The 19428-nt window shown below is 41.5% G+C and overlaps 1 protein-coding gene across 3 annotated transcripts in view; it reads left to right on the forward strand.

Annotated features, from left to right (window-relative positions):
- sdk2b (sidekick cell adhesion molecule 2b) overlaps positions 1 to 19428 on the forward strand; it is a 966819-nt gene that overhangs the window by 758924 nt on the left and 188467 nt on the right. For 2 of the 3 annotated variants that reach the window (XM_080208817.1, XM_080208815.1), the window contains exons 33-36: positions 84 to 219; positions 2546 to 2602; positions 13486 to 13587; positions 15862 to 15977. In XM_080208817.1, the coding sequence (XP_080064943.1) occupies positions 84 to 219; positions 2546 to 2602; positions 13486 to 13587; positions 15862 to 15977 (411 nt within the window). The remainder of the gene's footprint in view (positions 1 to 83; positions 220 to 2545; positions 2603 to 13485; positions 13588 to 15861; positions 15978 to 19428) is intronic. The other variant, XM_080208816.1, reaches the window with a different exon arrangement.

Consider the following 19428-nt stretch of genomic DNA (forward strand, 5'->3'; position numbering starts at 1 on the left):
CACGTGAAATAGGACTTATTGGCAGATTGCCACCCAATCTTTTCAGAAAAATTGCTTGCTGATTCTATTTCTTTTCCCCAAAGCCACCCACAGAAGAGAAGATTAATGGAATCCTTTTAGGGTACCGGATTCGCTACCGAGAGTTAGTTTATGACAGTTACAGAAGCTTTACCCTTCGCAGTGTGAGCAATCCCAATGCTAAATGGTCTGAACTCACACGTAAGTCCATTTTGTCTTCTCAATGTTTCACCAGTGTACAGGTTGCCTGTTTTTGTCTCTACATTGTACACTGGTGTTTTATTAGTTTGCATAAATTCAGCCTGGCATTTGCAGTTGTAATTCTCCTCCAAAAGCATGTACTGCTTGTTCCAGTTTTTTTTTAAAAAAAAGTTCCTTCCAGTAGAATTGGGGCCACAGCATGTTGCAATTTTGTCCTTTCATTCTAAGGCATACATTTGATTTCAACTAGGACAGATGTGACTAAAGGTTTCTCCTCCCACATCATTGTCTTAGACCATAAATTAAGTGGATTTACAGAGTCTTTAAGTAAATAAGTGATTTTGTCAGATGATATACTTTGGTACAGGAAACAGAGTCCTCGTTTATCATCCCAGTCCCCCAGAATATCTAAACTGAGCTTTAACATGCGTGTGATTGTTGGATCTGAATCATATCAGCCACAGGAAGTAATGAAGAAAACTGGGATTAACATATCACATGGATAGACTTTTCTAATTCTTTTTAAATTAAAAGCATTTTTGTTATTCTGAAAGCTCAAAAGAAGTAATTTAAGAGCTGAGTTTACATTTGGAGTTAACTTTTTTAAAACCATTGTGTTTAAATCAGAAGCCTTATGAACATGAATCAAGTGAACCAGGCCTGAGATAGAATGCTGTTTTTTTTCTATGAACTAGTTACCCTGGAATATTGATTTGGAAATATGAGTTCAAATCCCACTATAACAACCAGGAAATTTAAATTCAATTAATTAAAATAAAATCTGGAATATGGCTTGTATCAGTAATGGTAACCATATAATTACTGGACTGTTGGAAAAATCCCTTTGGTTTACTATGTCTTTTAGGGAAAGGAATCTTACTCAATCTGCCCTCTATAACCCCAGACCCACAGCAGTTTCAACTGCTACTCAAAAACCACCTTGTCAAGGGCTATAAAACCTGGCATTCTCAGCAATGCCCACATCCTGTGAATGAACTAAAAAAATTCAGAGAAGCTACATGACTTGGCACTAAATTTGTGTTTTCATAGACACACCATATAACAGTACAGCTGAGCTGAAGGCACATTGCTGAAAAAGTGTGAAAGGATGTTGAAAGAATGTTTCCCTTTGTGGGAGACAAGAACTAGGGGAACACAGTTTAAAAATATGGGGGCTCCCATGCCAGAAGGTTGTACATCTGTGGAATTCTTTTCCCTAGAGAGCAGTGGAGGCAGGGTAGTTGATATTTTTAATGCTGAATTGGATGGATTCTTGATTGAAAAGGGAGTCAAAGAGTTTAGTAGGTTTGAAGGAAGTCGAATTAAGGCTACAATCAGTTCAGACATGATCCTATGGAGTGGCAGAGAAAGTTCAAGAGGCCAGATGAACTACGCATGCTCCTAATTCATATGTTCCTATGTAAGTATCACTGTAAGTATCAACTCATGAGAGATAAGTGTCTTTTCCCAGCAGTAAAAGTTCTCTTCAGCCAAAAACACTTCCAAAATTTTGTTGTACAATAATAAGATTGTGGTATGTTATTTATATCATTGTGCACAAAGTTGCCACACTCAATTGTTCTGATGACTCTCACATGCCACAATCTAGGTGAACAAACTGTAAAACCTTTGGACATCTGTGTAATAATTTCATGTTTGAGATATCCATTGTTCAATAATATAATCAAATCAATATACATTAATGCAAAATAGGAAAGAAAATGAACATAACAATTTGTTCCTCTGTTTTATGTAGCTAGATTTTAGTATAATATCTGCAGATTAGTATTTAATTACATTTAGCTGCACAATGTGTTTTTCTGTGATCATTGAAATCTTCCCAACTACTTATCTGTCTCCTGTAACACATGACTTAAAATGTTACAGATACAAACAGAAGATGTGAAACAGTCTCACAGGCCTCTCAGAACACACCAATGTAGAATTGTGCGGTATCACCTCATGAAGCCCACTGCACACAGCACCTAATACAGGCTTTATATCCAACAAAGTAGTGATGCTAGAATAAACAGAAAATTGTATTGGTGATGTGTCTTATTGCCACTGTAGAGCACAATACATCCTGCTGTATCATGTCACATTGTACTCGTTGCTTTCAGTTTGTCGCCTGTGTTTTTTTTAAACATTGTCTAAGCTTTGTTTTAATAACCCTGCATAAATTCACAGTAACCAGCACAAAGCTATTAATGTATTGTTCAATTATGCATTCTGCTGCTTCAATGGAAGTTATTTGATTGATGTTATTATTCACTAATATTCACTGTTCATTGTAACCTGTCTCTACACGCTATTACACATCCTGTAGCCGTGTATAATGTTCGGAACCTGAGTGACTCCACACTAGCACAATATGAGCTGGACAGTAAGTCAACTTTCTTATTCTTTTCTTTATAATTAATTATTTAACCCCATTTTCCTCCTTTTTCTCTCCTTTCCAGAAGACAATTGCTCAAGCAGTGATACAGTTTCATGAGCACTTGCCATCTTTTAGTATCTCATTTAAATAAGTATTCTTCAAGTTTGGGTCCAGGCAGGGAAAGAGGACATTTGGTTTTGCTCCATCAAAATCAATGAAGCGCATGGGATCATTGGAAGAGTCACAAACTCTAATTGATAACCTTCTTCCATAATCATAAGAAATATGAATACATTTAGTCACTCTCCTCAACAACTGAGGGGGACCAGTTCAGCATAAAGCTAATCTGGGACTTTCCTGATCTGTCTGTGTGGCTTATTTTCATTCTGTGCAGCGTATCTACTCACAGAACCGCAAGGAGCTCCTTTATGAAGGAGCTGGTTGGGTTTGTCTGGTTAGTTTGGACAGCAAACTGTTCAATCAAAATTATTTTGTTTTTTATTACTGACCTTCAATACCAGTAACTCACCATAAGGTATTTTAGAAGAAGAAGGCATAGGGATAGAGCATTTTGGGGCACGAATGCACAATTTAAAGTTATGATGAGATTTTGGTTCACACTTAAAGTTCCTCGCACCACTAAATTCAGTTCTCAATCTTTCAAAACACAGTAGAACAGTGATAAACAAGTAGTACCTTCCACAATCGCTGGATATTCCAAAGCACTTTACAGCCAATGAAGTACTTTTGGAGTGTGAAAATATTAAAAAAATGCAGCAAGCAATCTTGTGCATTTCAAAACTCTGACAAATAGTAAGGTGATAATGACTAGACATGTTGTTTTTGTGGTGTTAGTTGTAAAATATATATTATCCAGGACATCAGGAAGAATTGTGTTCTTCTTTCAGCAGTGCCTTGAGATAATTTAGATCCATCTGAGAGGGATGAGGGCCGGAATTCTCCGACCTCACCGCAGCTGGGATTCTTTGGTCCCGTTGCTGTGAATGGAGATTGGGCTGAGTGCCAAACTCTCCATTCTCAGTGGCAGTGGTGGCAGGGTAAACAAGATCAGAGAATCCTGGCCAAGGTCTTAATTTCACATACCATCTGAATGACAGCACTCCTGACAGTTCTGCACTAGAGTATGTCAGTCCAGATTGTTGTACTGAAGTCCGACGTTGGGGCTGAACCCACAATGATCTAACTCGGAGGCGAGAGTGTTCAATAGCACATCGATCAACATCTGTGGTGAGACAAGTTAATATTTGAGATGTGTACCCTTCTCACAAAATGAAACTATGGGTGGAATTGTCCCAAAAGGTTTCTAAGTGTCATAACAGTGAGAAAATAGAAGTGATCTGCACCAGACACTACCAATGGAGGGTTGAGAGTGGGGGGGCACGGCGGGAAGATCTAAACATGCTGGTGAGCCTGGCTTCAGAATGCTCACAGGGCAACAGGACTCCCCTCCCTCCCTCCTTGGACAATGGGAACCAATATGGGTTGCTGGCATCGGGGCCATTGCAATTGGTCTCCCTGCCTGACCTCCGATATGCCCAACCCCCCCACCTGAAGCCTGACATTGCCCCATCGTGACCCATGACATGATCTATTCCTGCATCACTCCTCCATACATAGCCTTCCCACCCTCGTCATTGCCATTCTGCATAGAACCACCCCCCATCATAGCCCCTGCTTAGGCTTCACCCCCTTGGCACTTCCCCTGGCACATTGATGCCCGATTGACACACTATCAGTGCCTGAATGGCGCTGCCAATTGTCTGGTCAGCTGTGCCAGGTGCCCCTGCCAGATGGGCTTTATCCGATTGGCACTGGCTGACCATGCCCCAGACCACCTGGCCTCCAAGTCCTCAGGCATGACCATCACGCCAGGTCTCTGCTGGCAGAGAAGTGCACTTATTCTCACCGTTATCATGCCATGCCCAAAGGCCGGGGACTTCCTTATGCTGGAATTTGAATGGGCTATGCATATTTAAATGCTACTTTAAATATGCTAATCAGCCTTGTGATCCAGTTCATGCCATTGGAAAACATCTGAGAGACTCGCAAACTGATTGGCGCCAGGCACAAAACCAGTTTTTAGGCCCACACGCAATTCTCCGGGATGTGTATATGCAATTTTGAAATGGGCTGAAACCCACAATCTTCTTAGACAAGTGTGTCATCACAGAGCCACACCTAGCATTTTTGTTAGCTACCTTAGTCAGGTGGCTCTAACTTAGTTATACATTGATCTGCACCAGGCAGGACAAGGTTGGAGAATCATTCCCCCCCCATATTGCAAGATCAGTTGGTTGACTACAAATTGGGCTGAGCAGTTCTATTGTCAAACTGTATTTGTATTTTGTTTGGTCACCATTTTAAGAACATAGGAAATAGGAACAGGAGAAGGTCATCTAGTCCCTGGAACCTGCCCCGCCATTCAATAAGATCATGGCTGATCTGATAGAGGTTCAATTCCACTTACCCGCCTGCTCCCCATAACCCTTAATTCCCTTATTGATCAGAAATCTATCTACCTGTGATTTAAACACATTTAACGAGGTAGCCTCCACTGCTTCAATGGGCAGAGAATTCCAAAGACTCACTACCCTCTGAGAGAAGAAGTTCCTCCTCAGCTCTGTTCTAAATTGACTCCCCCTTATTTTGAGGCTGTGCCCTCTAGTTTTTGTTTCCTTTCTAAGTGGAAATAATCTCTCTGTCTCTACCCTGTCTAGCCCCTTCATTATCTCGTATGTCTCTATAAGATCCCACCTCAGCCTTCTAAACTCCAACAAGTACAAGCCCAATCTACTCAATCTCTCCTCATAAGCTCACCCCGTCATCTCCGGTATCAACCTAGTGAACCTTCTCTGCACTCCCTCCAAGGCCAATATATCTTTTTGCAAATAAGGGGACCAAAATTGCACACAGTCCTCCAGTTGCGGCCTCACCCGTACCTTGTACAGTTGCAGCAAGACCTCCATCCCCCTTGCAATAAAGGCCAACATTCCATTTGCCTCCCTGATCACCTGCTGCACCTGCAAACTGAGTTTTTACAATTCATGCACAAGGACCCCCAGGTCTCTCTGCACAGTAGCATGTTGTAATTTTTCACCATTTAAATAATAGTCCATTTTAGTATTATTCCTTCCAAAGTGGATAACCTCACACTTGCCAATATTATATTCCATCTGCCAGATCCTCACCCACTCACTCAGCCTATCCAAATCTCTCTGCAGACTTTCCGTGTCCTCCACGCAATTTGCTTTCCCGCTCATCGTTGTGTCATCAGCAAACTTTGTTACCCTACACTCGGTCCCTTCCTCCAGATTATCCATGTATATGGTAAACAGTTGAGGCCCCAGCACCAATCCCTGCAGCACGCCACTAGTCACCAACTGCCAACCGGAAACGCACCCATTTATTCCAACTCTCTGCTTCCTGTTCGATCGCCAATCCTCAATCCACGCTAACACTTTACCCCAACTCCATGTACCTTAATCTTTTGCAGCAACATTTTCTGAGGCACCTTATCGAACGCCTTCTGGAAATCTAAATACACCACATCCACCAGTTCCCCTCTGTCAACCGCACTCATTACATCTTCATAAAAATCCAGTAAATTCGTCAAACACGACTTTCCTTTCATGAATCCATGCTGCGTCTGCTTGATCGAACCAAAACTTTTTCATGCATATCCAATTGGCATGGAAAAGGTTGAACAGATGCAGGTTGTCTTGATGAACAAATCATCTGCCTTCATGTCTTTTCAACTAGCAATTGATGATCCACAAAGCAAATGGATAACTTGCTCCTTGGAAAAGTTTTATCAGATAGTTGCTTGAACCTTTATTAAAAAATCTGGAGAATATTGTATGTTCACATGTCGAAACAAAATCACTTAAAATAACAGGTCACATTGCAGTGTACTATTCTTTAAATGATGAATCCTTCACCACAGAACGTGGGAATGCCAGGATTGGCTTTGACCATCAGATGATGTTCACTACTTGATCTTTCACTGTTTAATTGCCTCTCCTGTTATATCTCTGACTGGAGGCAAGGTGCCTTGTCAGTGAGTGGGAGGAAAATTGAGATTAATTTCTGCTCCAGTTTTGTCTAGTTTTGCCTTGCCTTGCACTTCAGAAGCTCCTGGAAATAAAGCATATTGTTTAGAGGCCCTGGAGATATCATTAGTGATGGATACATGAATTAAGAAAGTTAAGAAACTTGTCCTCATTTGAAAAATTAAAATTGCTTGCAAGATCAGAAGGAAAAAATTTTGCATGTCAAATCCAAACCATATTTTAACCTCCTGCTGATCTGATCTACTTATTCTTCATAAAGCGTAAAACATTGTGATGCTTTGCAGGCTATAATGTAAAACATGGAAGAATCATGATTAATTGCTGCATATTAAATGCTAACATATTTGTCCTCCTGGTTGCTAATGTACGCTTCCATAGGTTCTGCCAGAACCACGCAGCTCCTGATTTCATTGCAGCCTTAGTTCAAACGTGAACATTAAAGCTGAATTGGAGGGATGAGGTGAGAGTGATTGCCATTGACACCAAGGCAGCATTTTATCAAGTATGGCATCAAGGAGCCCCAGCAAAATTTAAATCTATGGGAATTGGGGGAAAGCACTCCACTGGCTGGAGTCATGCAGCACCAAGGAAAATGGTTGTGGTTGTTGGAGGCCAACCATGTTAGCCCCAGGACATTGCAACATGAATTGTCCAAGGTTGTGTCCAAGGCCCAACCACCTTGAGGTGCTTCTTCAATGAAGTTCCCCCCTTTGTAATGTCAGAAAAGGTGATTGTATTAATGATTGCACAGTATGCTGTACCATTCGGGCTCTTCAGGCACTGGAGTAGTCCATGTTGTTTCTGTGGCCATAGACATGAATCCAGGATAGTGCATTGCCTTCCTGGTGCCAGGGTCAAGAATGTCACTCAGTGGCTGCAGATCACCTTGAAGTGGGAGGGTGCAGATATGGTCCTTGTGGCATTGGTAGAAAGAGGGATGTGATTCAGCAGTCAGAATTTAGGGAGCTAGATAAAAAAATTAGGAAGCAGAGCATCACATCTAAAACTCAGCTAAAAACACAATTAACAAGCCTTTACTTGAACTGTTGAACAATTTTGGAAAAAGTTTTGGAATTGTAATCATGTGTCCTGAGAATAATTAAGAATGTGGAAAGCATAGATCATCACTGAATATGGAAGTAATTTGTACAGAGAGAATCACAGGACAGTTGATGGGAGGAGTGTTGTTGCTTCATATGCATGGAATAATCTGGATGTTAAGGGAGTTGAAACCAATCTAAGGGAGAAGGGAAAACCATGAAGTAGCAGTTAAACACAGGCTGATGTTTTGGTTAACCATTAGAAATGATTTTCAACTGCTAGCTATTTAATGCCTTAAAACATTCATTCAAAACCCATCTGTATTTCCATGCCCATCTGAAGTATTTGAAAACATGGCAAGGACTTCAGATATCTCGGGTCTATGCTGGAGAAAGAACACCTCTGTGAACATGCTGCCTCCTTTTCTGAAGTGGAAGCAGATTTGAAGGGAATTCTTAACCAAGTGGGCAATGGTTGACATGCATGCCAGGGAGAAATGTGAATCATTCATACAGACACATTTCTCTCAAACCTCCCTTAAACATTTATTGCAAGGGGCTTTTCTTGTGAGTTGTTACATGTATTGAATGAAGCAATGGGCTCACAAGCAGGAGACATGGCACTCCTCATCTGCTCAAGGGTGCAAACAGCTTTTCGATACGGGCGTTTACACATTTCATGCTACCTGCATCTGCTACTTCAACAAGAACTCCAAAGACTCATCATCTGCATGAAGTTGACCATTGCTGGATTCTTCTTGAGTCCTTTGCCGGGGAAAGACTGCAACTGTCATTTCCCTTCATTAGCAGTTGACTATTCTCACCAGTCGGTGCCACCCTTTCTAATTGCACGCCAATGTGCACTGACATGAGAGTATCTGCATTGGTGGAAGTTGCACATAATGATGTGACTTGTCTCCTCAGATGGGGGCTTCTTCTCTGTGATCTTATGAGGTTGCACTGCCATCACCAGTACCTCATTTGCTACTTTGACTTGTGGGAGAAACCAGAGAAATGTTTTGGGTGTTTACCACCAACTCCTGGTGCCCGGAGCTCACTGAGTTCATCAGTGGACAAAGGGGAACTGTAGTTAGTGTTTATCAGAAGTTGCTTGACAATCAGGGCGTCCCTACTCACCTCACCATCAGTAACAGGCTACCCTGCTGAGAACCCTCTGAGCTCCATTGCCTTCTCCTCTTTCAGCACCATACAGCAAACCATGGCAGTCTATTTCCACTTCTTCTCGATTCTCTAGCATTATAAGCTCACTTCTGAAAACTCAGACATTCACAGTGTTGCTCATCTCTAATAGCCTAGCTGTGCTCCTTATTCTGTGCCCATTTCAGTGTTCAGTCTGTGCCACTGGGTTGCTTGTTGTAAACAGCCGTGTGGTATTGACAATGCAGCAATCACCTCACTTTGAAGCCACTATCTGTTTTGCTGTAAACACTGGTGCTTAGTCATAAGTGGCGCCTGGATTGGCAACCTCTTCCCACATTCCATTATTGTCTCTTGTTACATACGGGGCTGCGAGCTTGATGTAACAACGTCTGTCCACCTTGCCAAAGCTCACCAAGATCTTTTTTAAATTTTTTATTCCATCTTAAAGTTACAAAGCCAATGTTCAGAATGGACCGGGCAAACCCAAATCTATTCCTTGCTTGCTCCAAAAACCAAATTCAAGATCCAATTGAATCAATTCATGGTCCCCACACGTGAGATAAAGAAGATCCAAACTGTCAAGATAAGGGCTTGCATCCCATCTTGGGCTTGATCTGAAGCTTGATCTTATCCAGAATTGAATCACTTGCGGCATTGCAACCATGTTCTTGTGATCACCCCAAGTATGATGACTTCCTCTGTGACTTCCAAACATGCTTCCTTGGTGAGGCCTACTGACTCCCATTAACTGGGAAAAGCACCTCTCTCTATGCCCATGCTACCTAGAGAGGCACCACTGTGGGGGGCAGGGAGAGGTGGCATCATTAAACGTGGGAGGCACCTTTACTCCAACTGCAGCCATTCCTTGAAAGCATCCCACGTTTAGCTTCTCTTCCAGTTGTCTCTGTGTGATGCTTTTGATCCAAATGCTACCATCCCCTTAAATACAGTGTCTGCATTTGAACTGCTGTGTCTTCCTCCTATCAGCCACCCATTATTGGTTAGCTCCATGATTAATTGGACAGTCACTAAAAGTGCAGCCATACAACCTGATTAGCACTTCAGTATCAGGACTTACTTTCAGTAAAATTTAACCCAATGAGTCATGGACCCAGTAGGGGTTCTCATTATCCAGATGTATGGTTCTTTAGCAGTCAGAAAGAAATCAACAAGTATTGAAGCTGTGGGTGGCTAATTGGATAATATGATCAAATCTGAGATCATCTGCCAGTCAGTGCCTGCAAGGACCAGGAAATAAGTGCATAATTTCAAGACGAGACAACTCAAAGGACTGACGAGAGGATTGAAATAAATTCAATTAAGGCAACTGTCAAGGGCAGATATAACTTTATTAAGGATTTAGCAGTAAATTAAATGTAATAAGGAGAAAAAATAGTGTAAACTAAGCGAGCAATCTCCAAAATGGATGGATCAGAAAATCAACACAAAGATACCAAAATAAAGTATACTGCATGAAACCTTGAGAAAAGATTTACAGGATGAACCTTGGAAGGAATAGAAACATATTAAACCAATATGCTGGAAAATCTCAGCAGGTCTGACAACATCTGTGGAGAGAGAACAGAACGAACATTTTGAGTCTGGATAACTCTTCATAAAATAATATTAAAATGGGTTGCAGGGAGGATACTGGAGAGAAATATAGAACATAAGAACATAAGAAATAGGAACAAAATTAAAGTACAAAGGAAACATAAAAACGTCAAATTAAAATTGATTAATGGGTTCTAGCCCTTCAAGCCTGCCCCGCCATTCAATAAGATCATGGCTGATCTGAAGTGGATCAGTTCCACTTTCCCACTTTCTTCCCATAACCCTTAATTCCCTTGTCTATCAGAAATCTATCTACCTGTGACTTAAATATATTCAACGAGGTAGCCTCCACCACTTCAATGGGCAGAGAGTTCCAGAGTTTCACCACCCTTTGAGTGAAGAAGTTCCTCCTCAACTCTGTTCTAAACTGTGCCCCCCCCCCACCTTATTTTGAGGCTGTGCCCTCTAGTTCTGTTTTCCTTTCTAAGTGGGAAGAATCTCTCTACCTCTGCCCTATCTATCCCCTTCATTATCTTATATGTCTCTATAAGATCCCCCCTCAGCCTTCTAAACTCTAACGAGTACAGGCCCAGTTTATTGAATCTCTCTTCATAAGTTAACCCCCCTCATCTCCGGTATCAGCCTGGTGAACCTTCTCTGTACTCCCTCCAAGGCCAATATACCCTTTCGCAAATAAGGGGACCAAAACTGCACACAGTACTCCAGTTATAGGAAGCAACATTAAACATAATAATAAGCCCCTTTCTCCGCATTACAATACTAGAATGGTTAGAAGAAGTTAGTTTCTAAAAAAGGTTAAAACAGTGGAATAATTGCCATTGAAGGCAAAGTAATTGAATTATTTGCTGATTTATTTTCTCGATGTATTCACCAGGATTGAAAATATTGCTTTGCTACCCAAATATGGTGCTATAACAGATACCAAATAATATTTTGAAGTATGTAAGGAGATGAGGCAAACTTACATTTATCCAGTGGCTTATTATCTCACTCAAAATGTGCCAAAGCGCTTTAGGAACTTGATTACTTTTTGCCACAACTTGTTTTATTGGTGATACAGCAGCCAGTTGCTGCACAGCAAGTTTCTATAAATAGCAGGGTGAATGATTGGTTTGTTCCTTCTCATGCTGTTGCTAAAGGAAGAATTCTGGGTCAGTACATTGACAAAATTCCTTTTTCCTCTCTGAATAATATTAGCAGATCTTCCACATTTGTAATCTCATCCAAAACACGGCACCAAGGTGTCTGACAAGGCTGTATGAAACCTTTCTGATTTAAAGATCAGAGTATTACTAACTGAAGCAAACAGTTTGCTCATCACAAGGTACCAAATAATTTGAGATGTTTGAAGAAGGCCAGGGCAATAATTTTCACTGTGTACGACTACTGCAGGATTGAAAGACAGCGAACATAGTGCCTTTGTTTCAAACGGAGAATAAATCTGATGCAGATTACATCAATACTCAGAAAATAAAGTTATACTAAAGATCAGATTGGAGGAGTATCTGTGCGACCCCATAGTAACAGTCAGGCTCAGATTTTCGTCCCTGGGTCAAGTTCACCAAGTCAGGAGATGTCCCGACTTGCTGAATCCAACCTTTAAAAAATGTTCACTTGGGGTAGACAGCAAGTAGCCTGAAACAGGAGTGTCAGGGTGAGTGTAAGCACAGAATGAGTCCAGAGGCTGCCAGGTGCAGAGGCAGGCTGGATGCAAGGTCTGCCTCTGTGCCATGGCATTGAGTTTAAATAAGCATAAATAATAATAAAACCAAACACCTCCCTCCAGCCCTCACTCTCCCACACATTCCCTATGCCCCATCTATGTCAACCTATGCCAATCCATGTGTCCACCTACCCCTTTCATGGCCCCCTCACCCTATGCCATACGGTGACCCTCTACCTGCCCTCATACCTCCATATGAACATAGTACCACCTCCTGCCAAACAATGCTCCCTTTGCCCTTACCTCCTCCATGCCAACTCATCTGGTATCTTTGTATAGTTTCTTGATAGCTTTGACAGGTTTGACACCACCTGGATAGCTTTGACAAATTTTACAGCTGGTCAGCTCCTTATCATTTTATTGACAGCTGGACAATCCCTGTACATTTCCTTGATGGCTGAGCAACTCCATAAAATGTCCTTAACTTTTGGATATTTCCTTAACAGCTGGACACCTCTTTTACGGTTTCACAGTTTCAATTAGTTTATGCATTAAAATTGCATAATCATATTCACTTTTAACAAACCCATAGAGTGCCTTAACTCTCCCAAAAGCTGCCTTACTTCACCCAAGGGTATCCTGGAGCCCTATCCAAAAGTATACCTCACCTCTCCAAAAAGGTACCTGGTTATCCAAAAGAATCTACCAAACCCTTAGACCTGCTCTTACGTGTTCCAATCTCCACACCCTGGATTCCACATTCCTGTTTTTTCCAAAATCCTGCTTCAATGGAGGCAGCTGCATTGCACATGCACAAATCTTGGCCTGACACCAGTCCCACCATTGTGAAGATGGGAAATGGGTTCAGATTTTTGGACATTTCCGGGGTTTTTATAATGTTGGAGAGGCTTTCTGTTATGGTAGAAATCTGAGCCTCACTGCAGATTTAGAAGGAAAAATCTTGCTTGCAAACCAAACCTCAGCTTCGACTATTCTGTAATACAGTTTATTAGGATTTCCAATGGTCTTTGTTTAAAATCCCACAGGAATACCAGTTAACTTTAATCAGAAGAAACTTTGGCAAAAAAATGCCTGATTAAGAATTAGGTTTAAAAACAAGCGTAAAGTAATTATGAGATGCAGACTGCCAGAGTGATGAGCGTTTGGGGGAGACACCAACAGATAATGCCTAGACTTGGGTTCAGAAACAGCTTGTTAGCTCATTGGCATCACTAGTGCATTTAATCAGCAGTGGATAGTTTCTTTTATCAAATTTTAATTAGGAAAGAATTAAAAATATACCTGAATTAAATATATACTTATGCCAGTTCTAATGATGTTCTCCCTGAAATTGCACAGATCTAAGCAAGCATAGGCGCTATGAAATCAGGATGAGCATCTACAATGCAGTGGGGGAGGGACCGACAAGCCCACCTCAAGAAGTATTCGTCGGTGAAGCAGGTAAGTCAAATAGCGTTTGTGTGAGTGTGAGTGTGAGTGTGTGTGTGTGTGTGTGTGTGTGTGTGTGTGAGAGAGAGAGGCGGGGGGGTAGAAAAACTTATTTTGGAAACACAGTAGTGCTCTGCATCGAACTCTCATTCATATCTGAGTATAAACCTCATTTAGCCTAAATAGTTGGTAGAAAAATCTCAATGTTTTAATGTTTTGACTCCTGATAAACAGACATAATAACCTCCTGCTGCCACATTTCTAATTCGCAGCAAAATCTTATTGCATGAAAACTGAAAACATTTGAAATTACAGTACAGACTGACCATGATTTAACTGTTGCCTCAGAGCCACTCTGAGCAATATGTAACATTCCAGCATTATCTCACGCACAATCACACAGTGCAGCAAAGACCCTTTGGCCCATCGGGTCTGCATTGTGTTTTGAGATAATCACAAGTTTTAAGTAAAAGGAGTCAGATTTAACAACTGATTTCACCTGTGTCCTTTTCCCCCAGATTCCAGAACTCCTGTACAGGGTGTCGCACTGAAATGGATCTCTAATTCCCTTATGTTGCTGTGCAAAAGCCCACGAAAAGACTGTGGGAAGCAATGAGCATAATGAATAATGTGTGCTACTCCCTCACTGCTGAACACAAAACCTGAGCCATAATACCTGTTACTGGGCTGTGCGCTGCCTAAAGAACAGGATAAAATGTACATGGATGCAGTGTCCTCAATCCACACACTTGTGATGATATATTTGAATGTTGCAGGTTGTTGATCAATTTAGTTTTACTGCTTTTATTGCCACGTGAATTTAATTAACGAAGACTGCTCCACCAATGATTCTTATAGAAGAATAATATGATTTACCCAGTCCAATGTTAAATACATTTTCCCCAATAGTGAGCATGTAAGATTCTATGCCTAAAAGAGCAATAGTGAAGTCTCTATCAGTTTCCTCCTGCTCCCTCATTATGGAAAAACCATATCTTCATTCAACATACTTTCCCGAATAACTCCCCTGAGGTTGGAAACTTGGGAGTTGTGAGAGCCAACCTGCGGATTAACCAATATATTGATGATAAGAATACTATGTTTTAACTATTCTAACTGATTTATTTTTGTAAAATGAACAGTTAAATAAGCCAACATAAAGCAAAGATTAGGGGTGGAATTCTCCAGCCAGGCTGGTCTAAAAGCTGGAAATTCCCGCCCAACCATCAATGGGGTTTCACGTTGTCCACAGCCCACCCCCAAAATTCCAATGGTGGGCAGGATGGAAGAATTCCAGCCTAAGACATTTGTAGCACCTTTACCATGGAAAATTGTACTGAGACACTTCACAGTTTAGTGTTTGACCAAAGCAGGATGAGAAGTTATTTGAATTTGGCAACATGACTGAAGGTATTACGGAGGTCAATTTCAAGAGGGCATTTGGAGGTACAGAATAGGAAGAACGGAGCAGCCCATCAGAGTTATGAAGAGCAAAGCATGCAAGCAGTGATGGTACCACAAAAGGAGCAAGACCGTGGAATGACTACTAATTTTGAAGTTAAGAGTGAAGTCAGTGAATGTCTGGGGGAATGGATGAATGGATCTTAGTCCAGGTTAAGATATGGAAAATAGTGTTCTAAATGAGTTTGAGTTTGGTTTGTGTTTATCTGAAGAGCCTGGCGAAGAAACTATTAGAAGAGCCAAGGCTAGAAATAGCAAAAGCATGAATGAAAATCTCAGCAGGAAGGGAAGTCAGAGAGAAAATGGGTGATATTTTGCAACAAAAATCTTGATGATACACCAATGTTGAGTTTTGAAACCAATCTCAGGGTTTAGCAAAATCACATTTGGACACTGTCAGCTTGAATATGCATTGGCATCTAGTAATTGTAATCTAGGATTGTAACCAATTAAGATAGAGTTTCTGATAGGTATTGAATTAAATATCTGTGACCCTGACAGCATTGCATTTCAAAATGCATAGCAACAGTCATTGGATCAAGGCCGGTGATTGAGAAGTAGAGTGAAGTGGGGATAGGACAGGAGAAATTGGTTAGTTTTTTCTGAGAGCTGGCACAGATATGATGGATTGAATGGTCTCTTTTAATGTTGGATTTATGGTTCGAAGTCCAATTTAAGTAGGAGTGGTAATAATTATTACCGATTATCTTCCTGTTATGCTTCTGCCTTAAATATTTGGAAGGTAGTCATATTTTAAATCATATCTCCTTTTAAAAAACTGCAGTTTTACACTTTTGTGTAACAGCTTCCACTTCTTTCATTTAGTTCCCACTGCACCAGCTCAAAATGTGCAGGTGCAAAGCTCAACGGCGACACAATTGGACCTGACCTGGGAGCCTCCCCCACCTGAAGCACAGAATGGAGACATGCAGGGATATAAGGTACAGTCAATTTATGCTGATTCTTGGATGGAGAAAGGAACTCAAATAATTGCATAAGAAGAAAAGCAACACACAGGGCCTTATCTAGATGGAATAGTACAATCGAATGAAATGGGCTGAGAAATTTGGAGCCTTTGTCGAGATGTTTGTACAGGCAAATTAGTTCATTACCATTATACAGGATAGCTGTACAAACTGAATAGTATATCAGTTTACACACCGAGCAATAAAGAAAATATTGAGTATTCATAGAACCTCTTACATCTTCAAACTGACCCCAAGGGTTTTGCTGTCAAAAAAAACTTTTTGAAGTACATTCATTATTGCTATTCAGGCTATGTAAACTGAGTACTATATCATATCATATAGTCTAGATGCAACTTCTCAGTCGTGCAAAGTCTCTCCTTGTTATTTTCTTTGTGTTTATCTCTGGGTATTGGGCATTGATGGCAAAGCCAGCATTTGTTACCCATTCCTGTTTGCCCTTGAGAAAGTTGTGGTGAGCTACCTTGTTGAACTGTTGCAGTCCATGTGGTGTAAGTACACCCATAATGCTGTTAAGAAGGAAGATCTGCTACAAAGTTATCACAGCTGAGCACAATCCTGTCCTCAACTGATTTTCACAGTGGTCATTGTGTGTTTAATCCAAGGATATTGAGGACAATTACAATACCTCTGTCATTAGCCTCACTGAGATAAAACTTATTCAACACATCTTGGCTATTTACATGCTCCCTGACAAAGACATCATGAGAAGCATGCGTTGTCTTCATAAGTACACTGGTGATACCCACCAGCCCTCTCAATTCCTGCAATGTTGCTAAAATATCAGACTGCTTACCTGACATCTGACTGGGTGAGCACAATGTTTTTTGCCATTAAATATTGATAAGATTGAAGCAATTGTTTTCAGTCCCCATACCATTCCCTGATCATCAACTCCATCCTTCTGCTTGGCGATAGAGATTTGAGATTTTGCAATCTGTTCTCAACCTTGGTGTCACATTCAATGTGGAGCAGCGCTCTGAAAGCTTGTGGCTTGTGCTACCAAATAAACCTGTTGGACTTGAACCTGATTTTGTGAGACTTCTTATGTCACATTCGACCCAGAGGTGAGCTTTGGATCTTATATTTGTGTCATCATTAAGACTGCCTATTTCTGTCATCATTAAGACTGCCTATTTCTGTATCAACACCAACTCATTTACTGCCTGCTGACTTACATTGGCTCCTGCTCAAGCAACATCTTAATTTTAAAATTTCATTTTTGTTTACAAATCTCTCCACGGCCTTGACACTCACTACCTTTTCTTACCTCCTACACCTCCACAACTCTGAGAAATGGGGCAGCCAAGTGGTTAGCACTGCTGCCTCATAGCGCCAGGGTCCTGTGTTTGATTCCTGGCTTGAGTCACTGCCTGTGCAGATTCTGCATGTTCTCCCCTTGTCTGAATGGGTTTCCTCTGGATGCTCCAGTTTCTTCCCACAGTCCAAAAGTGTGTGTGTTAGGTTGATTGGCCAATCTAACTTGCCCTTTAGTGTCAGAGGGATTGGCAGAATAAATATGTAGGTTTATGGGGATAGGGCCTGAGTGGGATTGTTTTCGCTCCAGGATTGATGGGCCAAATGGTCGTCTTCTGCACTGTAGTGATTCTACGATTCTATGATCTGCACTCCTCTAATTCTGGCCTCTTTGCATCCCTTGGTTTAATTATTCCAACATCGGTGGCTGCGGTATCAATTGCCTATAACTTCCTTACACCTCTCCACCTCACTTTCCTTCTTTAAAATACCCCTTAAAATAATTTGACCTTCTAAACTCTTTGACCAGGATTTTGGTCATCTGATCTAAGATCTTCTTATGTGGCCTGGTATCAGACATTGGTGTGGAGATGCCAACATTGGACATCAGACATTGGGCCATACCTTCTAACCAGTGGTATGAAGTGATGTCCTGTTAGAATTAAAAGAGTTTACAGTGCCCTTATCTGCTCTAGAAAACTGAATTGAAACCTCCATTGTCTGGAGCTGCTTAAGATCTGCTGCGAAAGAGTCTCTCAAGGCCACAGTAAGATGCAACACTGGCGAGCTCAGGGAAACCTTGCCTACTTGTGTACTGCAGCAGTTGCTGTAAAGAAGGTACATTTAAAGGGTCCAGGGAGAAGGTAAGTGGATGGGACCTGGATGGGATTTGGCTTATTGAGTTCAGGTTAGGTAGTGGGGTGGAGAGGGAGTGTCTTGGGGCTTCAGGTGAGCAAGTCCAGTTGGGACAGGGGTGTGGCTCAGGGTCAGTGGTCTGGTCGGATTAGGGGATAGAGTCAGGCCCAATGTGAGGGTGAGTTCAGGTTGGGGTGGTCTGGTCGTGTTGGATGGGTCAGGTGTTGACTTGGGGATGAAGGGAAGGGATTCAGATTTTGGGTCAGGTCCAGTTCAGCATGTGGGGGGGTGTTTGGTTAGGTCTGATGTTGGGGGAGCTGGGGGCTGTGGACAAGGGGATACAACAGAGTTGGGGGTGGGAGGGGTATGTCCCATACGGTGGGGGGGGGTAGGGTTATGAGGAATCCCTTTGGAGAGGGGAATGGGGGAAAGAGTTCAGGGTGGGGATTGGGAATGTCCTGGTGGTGTAATTAGTCAGTGTGTGGGGAGTCTAGAATGTGGGGCCTGTCCTGTGTGGGGCTCAGAGTATTTAAAGTAGTTACAATGAAGTTCGAAGTGCTTTTATATTTTGTCTAACTCTTTCAGAGTAGCTATTACTGGCAGGAGTAACACTGGCAGAGCCATCCAAAGTTAGCAATTTAAATTGCTTTGTTGGATGGCTTCCAATGCAGCACAGTTGTCTAGGGGATGTTTGTCCTACTGGACAATTGCGGCATAAACCCTTACCTTGGAGCTTCCCAGAGGATTCCCCAGCATATCTTTGAGGCATCCCCAAATCTGATGCTGGGGAGCCTGGAAGTTACAGGCCATATTGTTCCTTGAATTCAGCTTGGCGTGTTTTATTGCATTAAAGTTGCTAAATAAATAGAAGTTGTTACTGACATTCTAAACTGGGACCTCATAGGTCTTTATGGCTCGACTGCTAACTGGGTAACTGGAAAATTTACTAAGTTATCTATAAGCTAGGCCTACATCTTAAAAATATATACGTTTAGGCAAACTTGGTAAGAGTTCTGTACATTGAACATAAAAGCAATCATAAGACTTGTAATTCTTTCACTTTATCAGAAACAGAATCATGTAATCAATTTGTTTTGAAAATTCATTCTTCAGATTCACTAGAGGCGAAATACACAGATGGTTGAATTGTTGAATCAATAGATGTTACCCAAAATAACCCATGAGATGGCTGAAAACACTGATTCTTTTATAACTATGAAAGGCTCATGACCAGGACTGATTGAATTATGTCAGAATGATTAGTTCATGCAAGTTAGGTATTGGTGTGTTTTGC

This window comes from Carcharhinus amblyrhynchos, chromosome 21 (assembly GCF_965287045.1).
Source record: "Carcharhinus amblyrhynchos chromosome 21, sCarAmb.v2.hapA, whole genome shotgun sequence".
In the NCBI taxonomy this organism is placed as follows: Eukaryota; Metazoa; Chordata; class Chondrichthyes; order Carcharhiniformes; family Carcharhinidae; genus Carcharhinus; species Carcharhinus amblyrhynchos.